The sequence below is a fragment of the Phytophthora infestans genome, genomic scaffold, assembly GCF_000142945.1.
Source record: "Phytophthora infestans T30-4 supercont1.4 genomic scaffold, whole genome shotgun sequence".
Lineage (NCBI taxonomy): Eukaryota > Oomycota > Peronosporomycetes > Peronosporales > Peronosporaceae > Phytophthora > Phytophthora infestans.
Window position 1 is genome coordinate 1,862,232 of NW_003303755.1, and position 16,390 is coordinate 1,878,621.

Consider the following 16,390-nt stretch of genomic DNA (forward strand, 5'->3'; position numbering starts at 1 on the left):
ATCTGCACAACACGTTGTCATTGCGCATGAACTCTACTCTTGTTGCCTCTCTTTGGTCTCATCTGCAATTGCACTTTTACACTGTCGTCGGTTTTTAACTCGCTAAGACCAAGTTTCATAAGGATACGAGCCAAACTCAAAGGGTGTTTGACTTACGACTTGGCTCCTTTTTTGAAGAAAAGCGGCGGTGGAAGTTCTCGCGGGAATAACAGTTCGCCTTTAAAAGTATCGACGGGAATGCTTCGTTGAGAGTTTGAAGATCGACATCTATGAACAATACGACGCGGATTCATTGCATCCTTTGAAGCCGAGCTTCTCTTGTAGTACAATGTGTACTGGTCAATACATGAGTTCTTTGTCTTCGTCTTCGCCAACTCTCCATTTCCGGTGCCTCCCCCTTCGTTGCTAGAGTTCCGCAGTGATAGTAATGCTGAATTCGACTCAGCAGCATCTCCAACGAGCATTTCCTCGTCACACTGGACGCTCGAGTCCTGCACCTCGACTTCTATGTCTACTTTATCCACTTTTTCTCTGTTTGTATCCGTCGCAGTGGTGTGGTTCTCCTTTAACTCATTCTCGTCTTCATTTTCGGTAGTCGATGGTTTCTCCTTCTCCACGAAGGAACTTGCTTGCTGTGACTTGTTCACCTGCACACCCAACGCCTGCGTCAGATGTGGGGCCAAAGCTTTGCCCAGACACGACAGTGTGACGGCTCCAGTCACACTGCCCACAGCAACGTTGTGGTGATCTCGGAGCTCCCATGTGCCGCTGTGACTCGCCCATTCACAGATGCGAAGCAGTCTGCTGCCTCTCAGTTCGTCTTCATCCAGTAACCCAATGTCTAGATGCAAAGGCACAGCAGCAAAAGCTCGCAGTCGGGCCCTACCGTGCTCCTTGGCAAGTACTAGTAGTGTCAGTGGAGTTTCAACGTCTCGCTGCAGCTCTTGCGCGAGTTCATCTGGGTCCACTTCGAAGAGACAGGATTTGCCATGGCACAGTCTTGTCACTGCAGGTTCGGTCTGCGTAGTAGAGACCTCTTGACAGGCTAAGGCGTCGTCAAATACGACGATCTCGTATTGTAGCAACTGGAAAGCAAGAAGCAAGGGAATGGAAGGCGACGATGACGCCAATGCCTGGTTTAACGTGACCCGATCCACGTAAAATTGAATCGAGAAGAGCAGACAAGCTCCACCATGTGTGGGTAAGCTGGGACTGCCACAAGACTCCACAGAGACCATGGCATCGACTTCTGCAAAATCACCGTCCTTCATCGTGCGGGTTCGGCGTCTATTAACCCTCGTGGAACCAGGATTTATTCTGCATTTTTAGCCCTAGGCATCGTGATTCTACCAATTTAGCTCAAAATCCACCGTCTATTGGTTTCTTTGAGTTTCGACGATTTCTTCATCGACATCTGCTTACTTGCCTTCGACCGCTGCCTTGTGAGGAAGCGCGAGATACTTGATGAAGTTGCGCGTCTCACAGTGGCGAATGTTCTCGTCCATCACGTCGGCGTCTAGCCCGAGGCGCCATGCAATGTCGTAGCGGGACGGATCGATGTGCAGATTCTCAAGGTCGTCTACATATTGGTCGGCGCTCTTCATGTCTGCGAAGAATCCTAGTCCCACAAGCTTAGCTCGGCGGCAGTACGTCAGTCGGGCAAGCTCGTGCAGGTCGTACTCCGGGTGGTATTGCACAGCCCAGAAATTTCCCTTCTTGTGGCGCACAGCTACAGCCTGTACTGCTGTGAAGTCGTTACCGCCCAGGTTAAGTCCCCCTGGAGGCATGTGGGTCACTTCATCGTTGTGGCTCGTGAACGCATCGAAGACCGACGGCTTGCCCTCGAACATCGGGTGTGCCCGGCCCTCCGGAGACAACTCGATCTTGCGCGCAATGCCCATCTCGCGGCCACGTGGGTTGGGCCCGCAGTGACCTCCAGCAGCAGCCACCGCGATCTGAGCCGCCCAGCAGCTACCGTACTGCGGAATACCTACAACACCTCATGTTAGCTGCGTTTATCCGTAAGCTCGCGAGTAGTTGCGAATACTCACCTGCCTCGAAGACTTTCTTGGCAAAGTCAATCTGCTTCGTAACACGAATATCTTCGGCATCGTGGATTGTCAGTGAGCAGCCCGTCCACGCCACTGCGTGATACTGTCAGCCCAGAGAGAGAAAAAAATGGGTCAGTTCTCGTTGCAAGTGTTCAAAGCTCTGCACCTCACCTTGGACAGTTCGGGTGTCTGGAAGTCGCTGTCCGCGGGATAAACAACATCCGAAGCTACTTCCACACCAGCAGGTGCCGAATTGTTGAGCAGGTCGATGTAGAGCTTTCCAGCCGTGCTGGCGCCACCAGCTTCAAGGTCCGCGCGGCCCTCAGGCGAGTAACCATCGATGACCAGTACTTTCAGCGGGGAAGGAGACGCTGCCGAGCTCAGCGCGCGCGAGGCGACGGTCGACTGGAGACACGCACGTCGGGAGAAGCGAGTCAGCATGATGGATATACGGTCTTGGTGCAATTGCGAGAGTGACGTCGCTTACCTCGACTGATAATATGGTGTACAGAACATCATTCTCAGTTTGCGCAAGTTGAAGTGCACATCTTCAAAGATCGGTGACGCGAATGTGCTGACGGTGACGAGGATTGTGCAGATGGTGGAGGTTGCGGTAGGACACCATCAGCAGCTTACAGTACATGTACATGTTAGTCGTGGTCCTCTGATCGTCCAGGAGTGCTGGCAGTCACACTGATACGAGAACCTGGCAACGAACGTCCAGGAGCTCGACACTATTGGACGATGAGCAACACTGCGAAAGCTTCCATGCAAAGTTGCATGGTGAACTAATTTAGCTCGCGTTTAGTTACTAAACGCGCTTCGGAAGAGAGTTTTTTTGAAAGACAACGCCAAAGGCCCATGCAGACAAGATCCAATTACTACAGGTAACATCGGACTCGATGAAGTGACCTTGACCATGAGCTACGATCACATGTCAATATCAAATTTGTGATGGTACTGGGTGCGACCCGAGTCTGGTCTACAGGTCTGTTACAGACTCTGTAGTACATGTACAGATCGTACCAGCAACGCTGGCCCAGCAATCATTGCTGGCAGCATGCAGCAAGCACTGCTTTGCTTGCCAAGCAGGATTCAAGCACGGTGCCTGGAGGAGTCCCTCTATCCTTATTGGATCTCATGAGTCATGAGTCATGACGATGGCCGCGTCGCTTATCACCTCATCCAAAGTTCGCTACACAATATTCCGGTGACTGCAGCCTTATCCTATCTTGATGTGACGTTCACTATCGCAAGTGCGTTATACCCGCTGTATCTCCGCAGAAACCTCTCCCCTCCACCCCCACTATGAGTGTCATCGGAAGTCGACTGGCTGGCCAAGTGGCCGTGATCACGGGTGCCGCTGGCGGCATCGGCCGTAAATCGGCCATTCTGTTCGCCAAGCAGGGCGCTAAGGGAGTTGTGTGCGCCGACCTGAACGCGGACGCCGCGGCGGAGACCGTCAAGATCGTGCAAGAAGAGCTCAAGAAGCTTGGCAAGAGAGAAGGCCTCGGAGCCTTCCCGTGCGTTGGTGGTCTGCACCGGAGCGACACGGTGGCTCTGGCTATCAAGGCCGACGTGTCCAAGGCCAGCGATGTGGAAAACATGGTGAACGTGGCCGAAAAGGAGTTCGGTGCGCTCAACGTCCTCTTCAACAACGCCGGCATTATGCACAGCGCGGACGACGACGCCATCGCCACCCAGGAGGACGTTTGGGATCTTACCATGAATATCAATGTAAAGGGCGTCTTTCTCGGCTGCAAGTATGGCATCCCGGCCATGCGTCGTGCCGGTGGCGGCTCCGTCATCAACACGGCCTCGTTCGTGGGCATCCTAGGCGCAGCCACGCCCCAGCTCGCCTACACATCCAGCAAGGGCGCTGTCATTGCCATGTCTCGAGAGCTGGCCACGATCCACGCTCGCGAGAACATCCGCGTGAATGCCCTATGTCCCGGTCCGCTCAACACCGAGCTGTTGCAGAAGTTCCTGGACTCGGAGGAGAAGAAGCAACGCCGTTTGGTGCATGTGCCTATGGGTCGTTTCGGAGAGGCTGCAGAGATGGCCAAGGCTGCACTCTTCCTTGCTAGCGATGATGCGTCGTACATTACTGGCACCTCCTTCGTTGTTGACGGCGGTATTACATCTGCCTACGTGACGAGCGAGGGTCGTGTCGACCCTTTCGGAGGCCCTAGCGAGGTGTAGGACGCAGAAACTATTGGTGATTTCCTCGTAGGTGTTGGGAAGGACAGTAGAGAAAGCATGATCTAACACACAAATATGTAGCCCGCGTTACATTAGTCGGCAGCGTTGGCAATACTTCAGCACTACTACATGTACTTCTACATGTACTTCTACTGTTGTACTATGTGTAGTAGAAGTAGCTCTTCGAAGTTCACAATAAAAGGGATCATGCCAAATCGATTGATTTCTTGTCTGAAATTTGTTCACCACTGCAGTCATCTATCCACCTGCAGAGCAACCTTCGTTTTCTGTAAACTCTAAACACGGAAGTTCCACTACACACCAACCAAGCACAGCGTTAGTAGAGAAATGAGAGCAAGTAATGAACACTAGCACTTACCGCTTTGAGCTTCGTGACGCCACGGAATCCGTGCTTTGAGAGGCTGACGCCCTTGCCGGAGTCACGGTTGCCAGTCCACGGGAGATAGGGGTCAAGCACGTCGCATCGATTCATGTACACCGTTCCAGCGCTAATCTGCGAGCCCAGAGCCATAGCGTGCTCACGGTCTGATGAGAATACCGACGCTGTCAGTCCGTACTTGCTGTCGTTGATTTTCTTGATGGCTTCAGCATCCGATGACACACGTTCAACACCGACAATCGGTCCGAAGGATTCCTCCGTCATGATGCCCATGGAGTCATTACAGTTCGCAAGCAGGGTAGGCGAGTAGAAGCGGCCTTTTCCAGCTGCGTCCGAGATTCCGCTTCCCGTCAGCTGTAGAGCACCCTTCGCCACTGCGTCCTTCACATGAGCATCGAGCATTTCCGGAGCAGTAGGAAGTGCCATCGGACCCATCGAAGTGTTGGCGTCCGTCGGGTCACCCAAGTTGTAGGCCTCAAACAAACTCTTCGCCTTCTCCAAGAATTGGTCGTACTTGGACTCGTGGACGTAGATCCGCTCCACACCGCAGCACGACTGACCGGCATTGTAGCAAACACCATCCACAAGGCCCTCTGCTGCGGCTTCAGCGTCAGCTTCAGCAGTCACGTATCCAGCGTCCTACAACAAGGTAGTAGGTATTAGCGCTCGAGACTCAAAAGCAAAGAAGCGGTAGCTGGCCTACATTTCCGCCCAGCTCCAAAGTCACATCGATGGAGCGTTGGGATGCTACTTGTTGTACTTGTCGTCCGCTGTGGTGGGGGATCCATACTATTAGAAAGCGGGCCCACAAGTTGAAAAACACGACAGACGTACCCTCGGACAGACCCCGTAAACGATACGAATGCCGTCTCCGGGCGCTGGATGATCTCTGAAGCCGTGTCGTGCTCAACAAATGACGACTGGAGCACGTTCTTCGGGAAGCCCGCTTGCTCGAACGTCTTTTGATAGTGCTCTCCGCATAGAGGAGTGCGAGGCGAGTGCTTTAGCAGCACCGAGTTACCGGCCAAAACAGCGGGGATGATCGAGTTGACTGCTGTCATGAGAGGATAGTTCCATGGAGCCTGTTTCCAGTTGCAGAGCATTAGGTGCGACTAGTGAAAGAGAAGGAGTTCAAACCACGTACAATAACATAAACGACGCCGACAGGATCGTGCGTGATCTGGCGGAACAGTCCATTCTCTTCCGGGAATGAATCTGTGCGGAGGGCCTCGTTGGAGAGGTAGATGAGAGCCCTATGCAGCAAATAAGCAAGGTTAGAATTGCCCCAAAACTGAGCTTATGGCACATCGTACTTGGCACGGTCAATGGTACCGTTGACCTCGTTGCGAGCTTGTTGCACAGGCTTCCCCATCATGCCAGAGATCTCATGTGCAATGGATTCGGAGTTGCTCTTGAGGGCGGCAATCCACTTGGTGCACAGCGCCTGACGCTCCCTGAGTGGCACGTTCTTCCAATCGAGCTGAGCCTTCACTGCCGCATCGAGCTTGGCGTGCGCCTCAGCCTTCGAGTCATAATCGACCTCGCAGAAGGTCTCGCCCGTGTATGGATTGTCCACTTTCAGTCTGCAACAGCAGCGAGCAATATTTTCAACTATGGAGTGTCTTCGATGTAGCGGGCAATTGCTCTTTTAACGTACGAGGAAGCAGCGAAGCCGCGCTGGGAAGAGACCTTGGCGACTTGACGAGCGGTTGTTGCGAGCTACAGTAGCAGCAGTGAGTTCACTGGCAGGAACCTCGCGGACTCAAAGTTGCCAGGGATACCTGAGTGGTGTGGCGAAACATTTCGGATTGAGGAGCTGTTGGTGAATGGCAAAGTGATCTGCAACGTCATCTGTTTCGATTAGATCCCTTGGCTAGCGCCACCAAACGCTTTTGATTCGCTGATAATTCAACCGCCCACTCCCGTCGCATCCCCTCAAGGTAAGGACGCGATGGCGTGTCGCCGCGTTCGACTGCTCCGCCGATCTCCACTCACCAACAAGATGCTCAGGCGCGTGGCTGCTCGCTCGCCGCTGCATGCGTCTAAACTTAAGCTCCTGCACACGAGTGCGGCTGCGACTCCTGATGATCAAGACGGCATCCGATACCTGGTGATTGACGGCTATGTGAAAACGGGCCGAGATGTGCTGGAGGCTGGTGGTGCCACCACCGCTGGCCAGTTGTACGCCAACATGCTTGTCAAGGCCACAAAGCGCAGCGTCGATCGCTCCGCATCGTACGACCTTATCTATCGCCGCATTCGCCCTTGTACACCACGAACTCGTCGGCTCCCAGGCCGCGCACCTCCTGCTCCTTTTAGTTGGAGCGCGAGAACGCCGTCACGGAGGCGGCACCCATAGCCTTGGCGAACTGGATGGCAATGTGGCACAGGCCGCCAATGCCCACGATGTCGACACGGTCACCCTCCTTGATACCGGCTTCCTTAAACGGCGTGAACACCGTCGTGCCGGCACACATCAGAGGAGCAGCCACGTCCGACGGAATGTTATCCGGGATCTTGATCGCAAACTCGTGCGGCACACGGAGCCTCGGGGTCCTTGTTCAGACACGCCGACACCAGCGCTCCGACACCCACACGGTCGCCGACCTGCAGGCCCTTGATGTCGGGACCAGCCTGCGTAACTTCGCCGACGATCTCGTGTCCCACCACGCACGGATACGTGGTCTGTCCCCAGCCGCTGTCAAGCGTGTGCAGGTCTGAGCCGCAGATGCCGCAGTGCGAGATCTTGATCTCGACGTCTTCGGCGCCGAGCGGGCGAGACTGGTACTCCCAGGATTTGATTTGCCGAAGGAAGCTCTTGCTTGGCGATGCGTAGCTCCTTAAATCGCTCCTAAATCGAATTCTAAAGTCAAATGTTGACTTTAGAATTCGATTTTCCAGAGCAAATATTTCCAGCTGGTCACAAATTAGAAGCGCGTTATTTTCTTAATAACCGGTATAAGAAACAAATTTACTACGTGTATTACTTTAAGTTCAGATCTATACTTCAACCCCAGCTAAGCGTAAACGTACAGCATTTTGGTCTTGTAAGGCCGGAAGCAAAATCTCCGGCGCTACCAACGCGGCTACAATCTCGTTCCTATATATTAACTCGGTGTTCGTTCGAGGAATTATATCCTGCAGATATGCCTCGAATCTCTCTCTCTCTCTTGCAAGTTGAAGTCGAAGACCCTCAGTTCGGCGTTCCTGTCTTGCTCGCAGCTGCTGTATCTGACGGGCACATTGTTCTGGCGACGCACGATCGCGTAGCAAGCGACGATGAAGCGCTCGCACTGCAGCCCGGTGCGAGCTTCGACAGTGCTCTGTAACAGCACGCTGACGGCGTCTACACTCGGTCATCTCATCTTGAATCTCACGCTGGCGCCGTCTGTCTTCGCGAGCAACTACATTCCGCGCGGATCGACGACCGCGATTTGCATCGTCTCTCATCAATGTGAAGACTTCCTGCACATTTAGTGAATCTCTTGTGAATGTGACGTATTCAAAAGACTCACTGTGACGACATCGGTCTCGAGCGTATCTCGTCATACCGCGGGCGTGATAACGCATGCGAAAACGTCGGAGTCTGTTGCGCATTGCATTCTCCACGTCATGAAGGAAGTTTGTCTCAGGAAGCAAACCCGTAAGTGCATGGCGTAAAATAAGTCTTAGCTGGTCTGGCGGGTAATTTTTGCCGATCACGAGCTCATTTGGTAGATACGATCCTCGATCTCCAATCGAAGTACTAGTAAATCCATATTTACAGACGAAATGGCCTCGATTTCAGATATGGGATGTTGAAATAGCCAGTAGTGGAATTTGGGTGCAAATTGTGATGTTCATCCTCGTCGGTCATTGGTGACAGCTCAAACATATACTCGCCCGCCTCATCATAAACGGGATGTGGGTCTCCAAGCAGCTACTGTACTCAATAGGTATTTCGAGATACTGCCGTGCAAGTCGGTCTTGATCCTCCATCATCTGCGCTTTTCGTTGCAAATTGGAGAATGAAATTAATACATGTATGCATGATTCCTCGTGCTAATATGTCTCCAGGTCGATAAATATGTCTGAGCGAAAATTTCATAAGACAATACCGACACTGAATTGATCGCCACACTCGTTTCGCGTCTCTCTAGAAGAAACCTCGAATGTCACCAGGTCGATAAATATCAGCCAGCAGCCTTGAAATTGTTTGTATGATTCTTCGACTGTAGCATTTGTATGTGCTCTAGAGTCGGCAACCTAAAATACGTATGTACCAAAATATATAACTAGTCTGGACTTGGAAACTCTCGGACCAGAGGACGTTTGGGATCTTACCATGAATATCAATGTAAAGGGCGTCTTTCTCGGCTGCAAGTATGGCATCCCGGCCATGCGTCGTGCCGGTGGCGGCTCCGTCATCAACACGGCCTCGTTCGTGGGCATCCTAGGCGCAGCCACGCCCCAGCTCGCCTACACATCCAGCAAGGGCGCTGTCATTGCCATGTCTCGAGAGCTGGCCACGATCCACGCTCGCGAGAACATCCGCGTGAATGCCCTATGTCCCGGTCCGCTCAACACCGAGCTGTTGCAGAAGTTCCTGGACTCGGAGGAGAAGAAGCAACGCCGTTTGGTGCATGTTCCTATGGGTCGTTTCGGAGAGGCTGCAGAGATGGCCAAGGCTGCACTCTTCCTTGCTAGCGATGATGCGTCGTACATTACTGGCACCTCCTTCGTTGTTGACGGCGGTATTACGTCTGCCTACGTGACGAGCGAGGGTCGTGTCGACCCTTTCGGAGGCCCTAGCGAGGTGTAGGACGCAGAAACTATTGGTGATTTCCTCGTAGGTGTTGGGAAGGACAGTAGAGAAAGCATGATCTAACACACAAATATGTAGCCCGCGTTACATTAGTCGGCAGCGTTGGCAATACTTCAGCACTACTACATGTACTTCTACATGTACTTCTACTGTTGTACTATGTGTAGTAGAAGTAGCTCTTCGAAGTTCACAATAAAAGGGATCATGCCAAATCGATTGATTTCTTGTCTGAAATTTGTTCACCACTGCAGTCATCTATCCACCTGCAGAGCAACCTTCGTTTTCTGTAAACTCTAAACACGGAAGTTCCACTACACACCAACCAAGCACAGCGTTAGTAGAGAAATGAGAGCAAGTAATGAACACTAGCACTTACCGCTTTGAGCTTCGTGACGCCACGGAATCCGTGCTTTGAGAGGCTGACGCCCTTGCCGGAGTCACGGTTGCCAGTCCACGGGAGATAGGGGTCAAGCACGTCGCATCGATTCATGTACACCGTTCCAGCGCTAATCTGCGAGCCCAGAGCCATAGCGTGCTCACGGTCTGATGAGAATACCGACGCTGTCAGTCCGTACTTGCTGTCGTTGATTTTCTTGATGGCTTCAGCATCCGATGACACACGTTCAACACCGACAATCGGTCCGAAGGATTCCTCCGTCATGATGCCCATGGAGTCATTACAGTTCGCAAGCAGGGTAGGCGAGTAGAAGCGGCCTTTTCCAGCTGCGTCCGAGATTCCGCTTCCCGTCAGCTGTAGAGCACCCTTCGCCACTGCGTCATTCACATGAGCATCGAGCATTTCCGGAGCAGTAGGAAGTGCCATCGGACCCATCGAAGTGTTGGCGTCCGTCGGGTCACCCAAGTTGTAGGCCTCAAACAAACTCTTCGCCTTCTCCAAGAATTGGTCGTACTTGGACTCGTGGACGTAGATCCGCTCCACACCGCAGCACGACTGACCGGCATTGTAGCAAACACCATCCACAAGGCCCTCTGCTGCGGCTTCAGCGTCAGCTTCAGCAGTCACGTATCCAGCGTCCTACAACAAGGTAGTAGGTATTAGCGCTCGAGACTCAAAAGCAAAGAAGAGGTAGCTGGCCTACATTTCCGCCCAGCTCCAAAGTCACATCGATGGAGCGTTGGGATGCTACTTGTTGTACTTGTCGTCCGCTGTGGTGGGGGATTCATACTATTAGAAAGCGGGCCCACAAGTTGGAAAACACGACAGACGTACCCTCGGACAGACCCCGTAAACGATACGAATGCCGTCTCCGGGCGCTGGATGATCTCTGAAGCCGTGTCGTGCTCAACAAATGACGACTGGAGCACGTTCTTCGGGAAGCCCGCTTGCTCGAACGTCTTTTGATAGTGCTCTCCGCATAGAGGAGTGCGAGGCGAGTGCTTTAGCAGCACCGAGTTACCGGCCAAAACAGCGGGGATGATCGAGTTGACTGCTGTCATGAGAGGATAGTTCCATGGAGCCTGTTTCCAGTTGCAGAGCATTAGGTGCGACTAGTGAAAGAGAAGGAGTTCAAACCACGTACAATAACATAAACGACGCCGACAGGATCGTGCGTGATCTGGCGGAACAGTCCATTCTCTTCCGGGAATGAATCTGTGCGGAGGGCCTCGTTGGAGAGGTAGATGAGAGCCCTATGCAGCAAATAAGCAAGGTTAGAATTGCCCCAAAACTGAGCTTATGGCACATCGTACTTGGCACGGTCAATGGTACCGTTGACCTCGTTGCGAGCTTGTTGCACAGGCTTCCCCATCATGCCAGAGATCTCATGTGCAATGGATTCGGAGTTGCTCTTGAGGGCGGCAATCCACTTGGTGCACAGCGCCTGACGCTCCCTGAGTGGCACGTTCTTCCAATCGAGCTGAGCCTTCACTGCCGCATCGAGCTTGGCGTGCGCCTCAGCCTTCGAGTCATAAGCGACCTCGCAGAAGGTCTCGCCCGTGTATGGATTGTCCACTTTCAGTCTGCAACAGCAGCGAGCAATATTTTCAACTATGGAGTGTCTTCGATGTAGCGGGCAATTGCTCTTTTAACGTACGAGGAAGCAGCGAAGCCGCGCTGGGAAGAGACCTTAGCGACTTGACGAGCGGTTGTTGCGAGCTACAGTAGCAGCAGTAATTTCACTGGAAGGAACCTCGCGGACTCAAAGTTGCCAGGGATACCTGAGTGGTGTGGCGAAACATTTCGGATTGAGGAGCTGTTGGTGAATGGCAAAGTGATCTGCAACGTCATCTGTTTCGATTAGATCCCTTGGCTAGCGCCACCAAACGCTTTTGATTCGCTGATAATTCAACCGCCCACTCCCGTCGCATCCCCTCAAGGTAAGGACGCGATGGCGTGTCGCCGCGTTCGACTGCTCCGCCGATCTCCACTCACCAACAAGATGCTCAGGCGCGTGGCTGCTCGCTCGCCGCTGCATGCGTCTAAACTAAAGCTCCTGCACACGAGTGCGGCTGCGACTCCTGATGATCAAGACGGCATCCGATACCTGGTGATTGACGGCTATGTTAAGACGGGCCGAGACGTGCTGGAGGCTGGTGGTGCCACCACCGCTGGCCAGTTGTACGCCAACATGCTTGTCAAGGCCACAAAGCGCAGCGTCGATCGCTCCGCATCGTACGACCTTATCTATCCCGCCGATCCGGGCTTTGTTGCACCAGATTTGTCAAAGGTAAGCCAGCATCTTGTCATTTAATCTGCAGAAATAACTGACCTTGCTGCTTAACGTTATGACAGTACCATGGTGTGGGCTGGTCGGGGTCTTCTCTTGCTGTACACGAACGTGATGACCCATCCGTCGTGCAGATGATGCGCCTTGCCCGACAGAGCTTCGCTCACGGCGTGCCGCAGTTCGGTAGCTGCTTTGGACTGCAACTTGCTGTGGCGACTGCTGGTGGTGTCGTGCGGAAGAACAAATGGGGCAAGGAATTGGGTGTGGCACGCAAGATCCGTCTTAATGCTGCAGGTCGTGCACATCCAATGTACGAGGGTAAGCCGTGCGTGTTTGACGCTTTCAGCAGCCACAAAGACGAAGTCCGACTCATTCAGCCTGGAGGTCTTCAACTCGCGTCAAACTCGTTCACTTCGGTGTAGAGTGTGTGTCTTCGATATTTACAGGGCGAGTTCTGGGGACTACAGTATCACCCGGAGTATGACCTCCATGAGATGGCACGGTTACTACATTGCCGTCGTAAGATGAATTCTAAACTGGGTTTCTTCACGGATCTAGAGGATGCTGACCGCTTCGTCGACCTGATGGAAGAACTGGCAGCGGATCCGACGCGCAAAGACCTCGCGTGGCAGATTGGGTATGATAAGGACGTGCTGGATGAAGACCTACGCACGTGTGAGGTGAAGAACTTCGTCAAGCATCTGGTGCTGCCGTATTACATGCAATGGCAACAACAATCAAGAGACAAGGAGGGCAACATAGTTCGAGATGTTCCATGTCAGCAGGAAGTGGCATAAGTAAAAGGATTTATAAAATATATGGTTTGGTTTGCCTTCGTATTGCAAGCAACTTATCCAAAAGAAAAATTCAACAGAACTGTACTGTATTTGTAAAATCTCATCTCCCTTTGCAACGCGCAAACATTTTGCTACTCCTGCTTCTCGTGCGCACGCTTTCTATTTTTTCGTTTGCGGAAAATGGCAATGAGAATCAAAACGAGCAAAACAGCGCCACCACAGACGAGGCCAAATTGCTTCACTGCCTCCATGAATTCGAGTTCTCGCATCATTTTGACTCCGTCCACACTGCGCGAAAGATTATTTGCCACATTAATGAGCGCGATGAGCTCGTTTCGGTGCAACTTTGAGATTGTTGACACGTCCTCCGTGAGCAAGATCTTGATGGCCGTACCCAATCCCATAGTTTGCAGCTTGCCCCAAAGTCGACATTTCTCGCACGTGACGCAGTCCATGATGCGACTCACGTTCTGGAACTTCTCACGGAATTGCACATCAAGCTGCTCTTTCTCCTGTTTGGCTTGTGCAAGCTGATCGACAGATAATCCGTCGGCTTGAACACGGAAGAGTGCACTCTCGTCAAAGCCAGACAGCACGGATGAGCACTCAGCATACGCTGGGCAAGACACTCCCGTCGCCCGAGCATCGTCCGACCCTTCCAGCAAGAGCTGGCGCAAAATTTCCCTCACACGGACGTCATCTGCAGCGTTTCCCGTGTTGTAATCATAAGCCAGTAGTTCATGTCGGTATTTGCTGATCGCACGCATGACGAACAAGTAGGCAAAATAAAGATTCTGCAGCCGTTCACGGTGCTTGCCAACTCGGTTAACGAACAGCGATGGGTTAACGCCCCATTTGTCGCCGTATTTGTAAGTAAGCGCGATGTGTGTGTTGATCGATGCCTGTAGCCCACTGATGAGGCGGTAGTACACACGCTCTTCAAGACACAAGTTATCCAGAACGCTCTCTTCCGAAGGTGTGAAGCAGTTTTCCTTGTAAATGGCCTTCCAGATGCGCTCGGCCTGGATGCCGCTGTATCCTGTGTATCTCTCTGGGTTCTCCAGTAAATTAATGTACGTCATCATCTCCTCTGCGTCACCCTGCGTTGCCCAAACATTTGCACTGGAGACTTCTTCCCATTCCTTGAAAGTCTCTCCTGCCGCAGCGTTCTTGCGGTCGACCTTAGACAGCGTGCTCTCTCCGGTTTGTTCGTCGCAAGGCTTTCCAGCCTCCTGTCTTTCACTAAGTCGCTCCTGCTGGTCCATCACACTCCATGGAGCTGGAATCTCGTGCGACGGGCATTCACAGACTGCGCAGTCGATACTAGCGCACATGCCGTCGTCCCGCCACGCCTGGAAGGGGCACTCTTTCCCCAGGTCCACTTTAAAGTACCGGAAAAAAGTAAGGCGCGACAGTTCGTGTAGTAGTGGATGAAAATGCTCGTTCACCGCCTTGTCCACTGTCTCGTAGTCACACGCGGAGTCCTGCACGCTGCCCGTGAGTTCCGGAGTCTGGCACACTTGGCATTGCAGATAATCCACCATGTCCTTCGGAAACAGCGGATTCGGCGTGTTATTGACGGAGGCTGCGGAGGACTGGGTTGTCACTGCGACAGCGGCTATGGCGAGCAGTCCCAGACGCCTCAGAGACGCAATAGCGACCATAGTTGCTCAATGCCTTTGCCACGTATCGTAGACGTTTCTGATTGACGTTTTGTAAGAAGGAGGTAGGAGGTTGGAATGTCGCGTGAATGTGGCGCGTATTCGTGCAACATAAGCACTTCAACATTTTCGAGAAACATCGATTCAAGTAAATAAGGCTACGCTTTTGATTGTTCTTGTTCAGTTCAGTTGCAGTGGACCAAATTCGCACGAAATCACCTTGAGCGCGCTTTTGCGGGCCACGAAGTCGCGCTCCTCAGCGGACAGGAATCCATGGTCTTTAATTTTTGCGTGGCTGTGAGCCACTTGTACGAGCTTGTAGGCGTGAGCTAGGTCGCGCTCTAGCAGTCCTTCCTCTGCGAGGCCTAAAGTCTTTGCAATAATCTGCCTCCATGGTTCCAGTCCGACGAGCTCTTCCAGCTGCTGCTGGCCGCACACGTCCGAAGTCAAAACATCTTTAATCTTGCAGGTAACAAACGCTGATAGCGCTACGTGCAGCCACACCTTCCACGCGCGTGCATGATCCTTCGGTTCGAGTAGATGCTCAACCTGCTGCAGAGCCCACGCCGACGTCACAGCGTGAAGAATAACGAAATCATTGTGCTCGATCATCATGTACAGCCAGAACGCCACGTCCAAAGCGAACACCCCGTTCATTTTTGACAGGTCGAACGCATTGATCGAGTCCCAGATCAGGTTGAACGCTACGCTGCTGCCTCGTTCTGGGTCGCCCGACAACGTACTCAACCTCTTTTGGATGCCACCAATTTCCAGATCAGCCAGAGGCTTCATTTGCAGCTTGCGATGCATTTCGCTCAGCAGCAACTCATTACCATTTAGCATTCGCACTAGCTGCATCGCTTCTCCACGCGAAAACGGTATATTTTCCTTGCCGTTTGTCTGTTGCGGCTCGTCAAACGAAAGGTAAGCGTAATGCATGTACGTCAGCCCTTCGGCCACAAGACGCTCGCCACCAATGTGGTAGGCATAGCCGAGCTGGATGATCGAGTGGAGTAACGCTCCAGCTAGTCCACCGACAAGATCGGGCAAGTGTTTCTTAACAGCTGTGTCGACCCCCAACTCTTGCACCTCAGCGGCATACAATGCAAGCAGTCCGTCAAAATTCTGGCGCTTGCCGAGTAGATGGTGCGCACTCTCGATCGTCAGTTTTGACTCCTGTAAGAGCTTTGCGCGAATGTCTGGCTTCGTCACATCTTGGTGGTTGGGCTCTTCCTTTTCCAATTTGGCCGAGTAGGATTCGGCAAAATCTTCGATCTTTTCTTCACTCGCGCCGAGGTCGAAGAGAGCCACAACGCCGTGTAGCAGGTGGTTGGACAGGTAGCCACCATACTCGATGCGGTAGTTCAGCGTGGACCAAGTTTGTGTGAGCTGCTGCTGCACTTGCGTCAAGCCAGCGCAGTGAGTCATTCTATTACTTCTTCTTCTCTGTAAGAGCATCTCCACCGGTGGGGCTCTATATCTATATAGCGACTGAAGAGCTCAAATTGATAACTACTGGGGTTTCACCAGGCGTCTCTATCGCCAATTTTTTAGCTACCGGGGGGTTTCGGTCGCTATTTCGGACGCCATAGCGACTGAAATCTATAGGAGGTTGGATCACTTGCAAACGAACAATGCCTCGAGGAAAAGCTTGGTCGGACAAGGAAGACGCCGCCCTGTGCACGGCGTGGTGCGCTACCCAATCGCAGGGGCCGATCAGAGGGCGGACAACCTTTGGACGCTAATCTTGCAGTCATACTGTACGATAGTACCAGGATGCTTGTGCGG

At 52.7% G+C, this 16,390-nt stretch overlaps 9 protein-coding genes across 9 annotated transcripts; 3 read left to right on the forward strand and 6 right to left on the reverse strand.

The window, feature by feature from the left end:
• Positions 1-152: 152 nt before the first annotated feature.
• Positions 153-991, reverse strand: PITG_03461 (uncharacterized protein; the record flags this gene model as incomplete). Its single annotated transcript, XM_002906483.1, has 4 exons — positions 153-365; positions 476-505; positions 618-890; positions 980-991. 4 exons carry the CDS (start codon positions 989-991, stop codon positions 153-155), a joined length of 528 nt encoding a protein of 175 aa, XP_002906529.1.
• A 427-nt stretch (positions 992-1,418) lies between these two features.
• On the reverse strand, positions 1,419-2,492 carry PITG_03462 (cysteine protease family C26, putative; the record flags this gene model as incomplete). The annotated part of the gene is made up of 3 exons (XM_002906484.1): positions 1,419-1,990; positions 2,052-2,154; positions 2,223-2,492. The coding sequence occupies 3 exons, from the start codon at positions 2,490-2,492 to the stop codon at positions 1,419-1,421; spliced, it is 945 nt and encodes a 314-aa protein (XP_002906530.1).
• An 867-nt stretch (positions 2,493-3,359) lies between these two features.
• PITG_03463 (carbohydrate esterase, putative) lies at positions 3,360-4,253 on the forward strand (the record flags this gene model as incomplete). The annotated part of the gene is made up of 1 exon (XM_002906485.1): positions 3,360-4,253. The coding sequence occupies one exon, from the start codon at positions 3,360-3,362 to the stop codon at positions 4,251-4,253; it is 894 nt and encodes a 297-aa protein (XP_002906531.1).
• A 196-nt stretch (positions 4,254-4,449) lies between these two features.
• Positions 4,450-8,509, reverse strand: PITG_03464 (aldehyde dehydrogenase, putative; the record flags this gene model as incomplete). Its single annotated transcript, XM_002906486.1, has 11 exons — positions 4,450-4,567; positions 4,633-5,292; positions 5,357-5,423; positions 5,488-5,765; positions 5,798-5,906; positions 5,967-6,236; positions 6,311-6,372; positions 6,996-7,094; positions 7,249-7,504; positions 7,914-7,976; positions 8,418-8,509. 11 exons carry the CDS (start codon positions 8,507-8,509, stop codon positions 4,550-4,552), a joined length of 1,974 nt encoding a protein of 657 aa, XP_002906532.1.
• Positions 8,510-8,977: 468 nt separating this feature from the next.
• On the forward strand, positions 8,978-9,454 carry PITG_03465 (glycoside hydrolase, putative; the record flags this gene model as incomplete). The annotated part of the gene is made up of 1 exon (XM_002906487.1): positions 8,978-9,454. One exon carries the CDS (start codon positions 8,978-8,980, stop codon positions 9,452-9,454), a length of 477 nt encoding a protein of 158 aa, XP_002906533.1.
• A 10-nt stretch (positions 9,455-9,464) lies between these two features.
• PITG_03466 (aldehyde dehydrogenase, putative) lies at positions 9,465-11,660 on the reverse strand (the record flags this gene model as incomplete). Its single annotated transcript, XM_002906488.1, has 9 exons — positions 9,465-9,516; positions 9,759-9,768; positions 9,824-10,493; positions 10,558-10,624; positions 10,689-10,936; positions 10,999-11,107; positions 11,168-11,437; positions 11,512-11,573; positions 11,636-11,660. The coding sequence occupies 7 exons, from the start codon at positions 11,227-11,229 to the stop codon at positions 9,465-9,467; spliced, it is 1,218 nt and encodes a 405-aa protein (XP_002906534.1).
• A 196-nt stretch (positions 11,661-11,856) lies between these two features.
• PITG_03467 (uncharacterized protein) lies at positions 11,857-12,941 on the forward strand (the record flags this gene model as incomplete). Its single annotated transcript, XM_002906489.1, has 2 exons — positions 11,857-12,144; positions 12,210-12,941. The coding sequence occupies 2 exons, from the start codon at positions 11,857-11,859 to the stop codon at positions 12,564-12,566; spliced, it is 645 nt and encodes a 214-aa protein (XP_002906535.1).
• A 131-nt stretch (positions 12,942-13,072) lies between these two features.
• Positions 13,073-14,621, reverse strand: PITG_03468 (endoplasmic oxidoreductin, putative; the record flags this gene model as incomplete). Its single annotated transcript, XM_002906490.1, has 1 exon — positions 13,073-14,621. The coding sequence occupies one exon, from the start codon at positions 14,483-14,485 to the stop codon at positions 13,073-13,075; it is 1,413 nt and encodes a 470-aa protein (XP_002906536.1).
• Positions 14,622-14,782: 161 nt separating this feature from the next.
• Positions 14,783-16,030, reverse strand: PITG_03469 (uncharacterized protein; the record flags this gene model as incomplete). Its single annotated transcript, XM_002906491.1, has 1 exon — positions 14,783-16,030. The coding sequence occupies one exon, from the start codon at positions 16,028-16,030 to the stop codon at positions 14,783-14,785; it is 1,248 nt and encodes a 415-aa protein (XP_002906537.1).
• Positions 16,031-16,390: the final 360 nt, after the last annotated feature.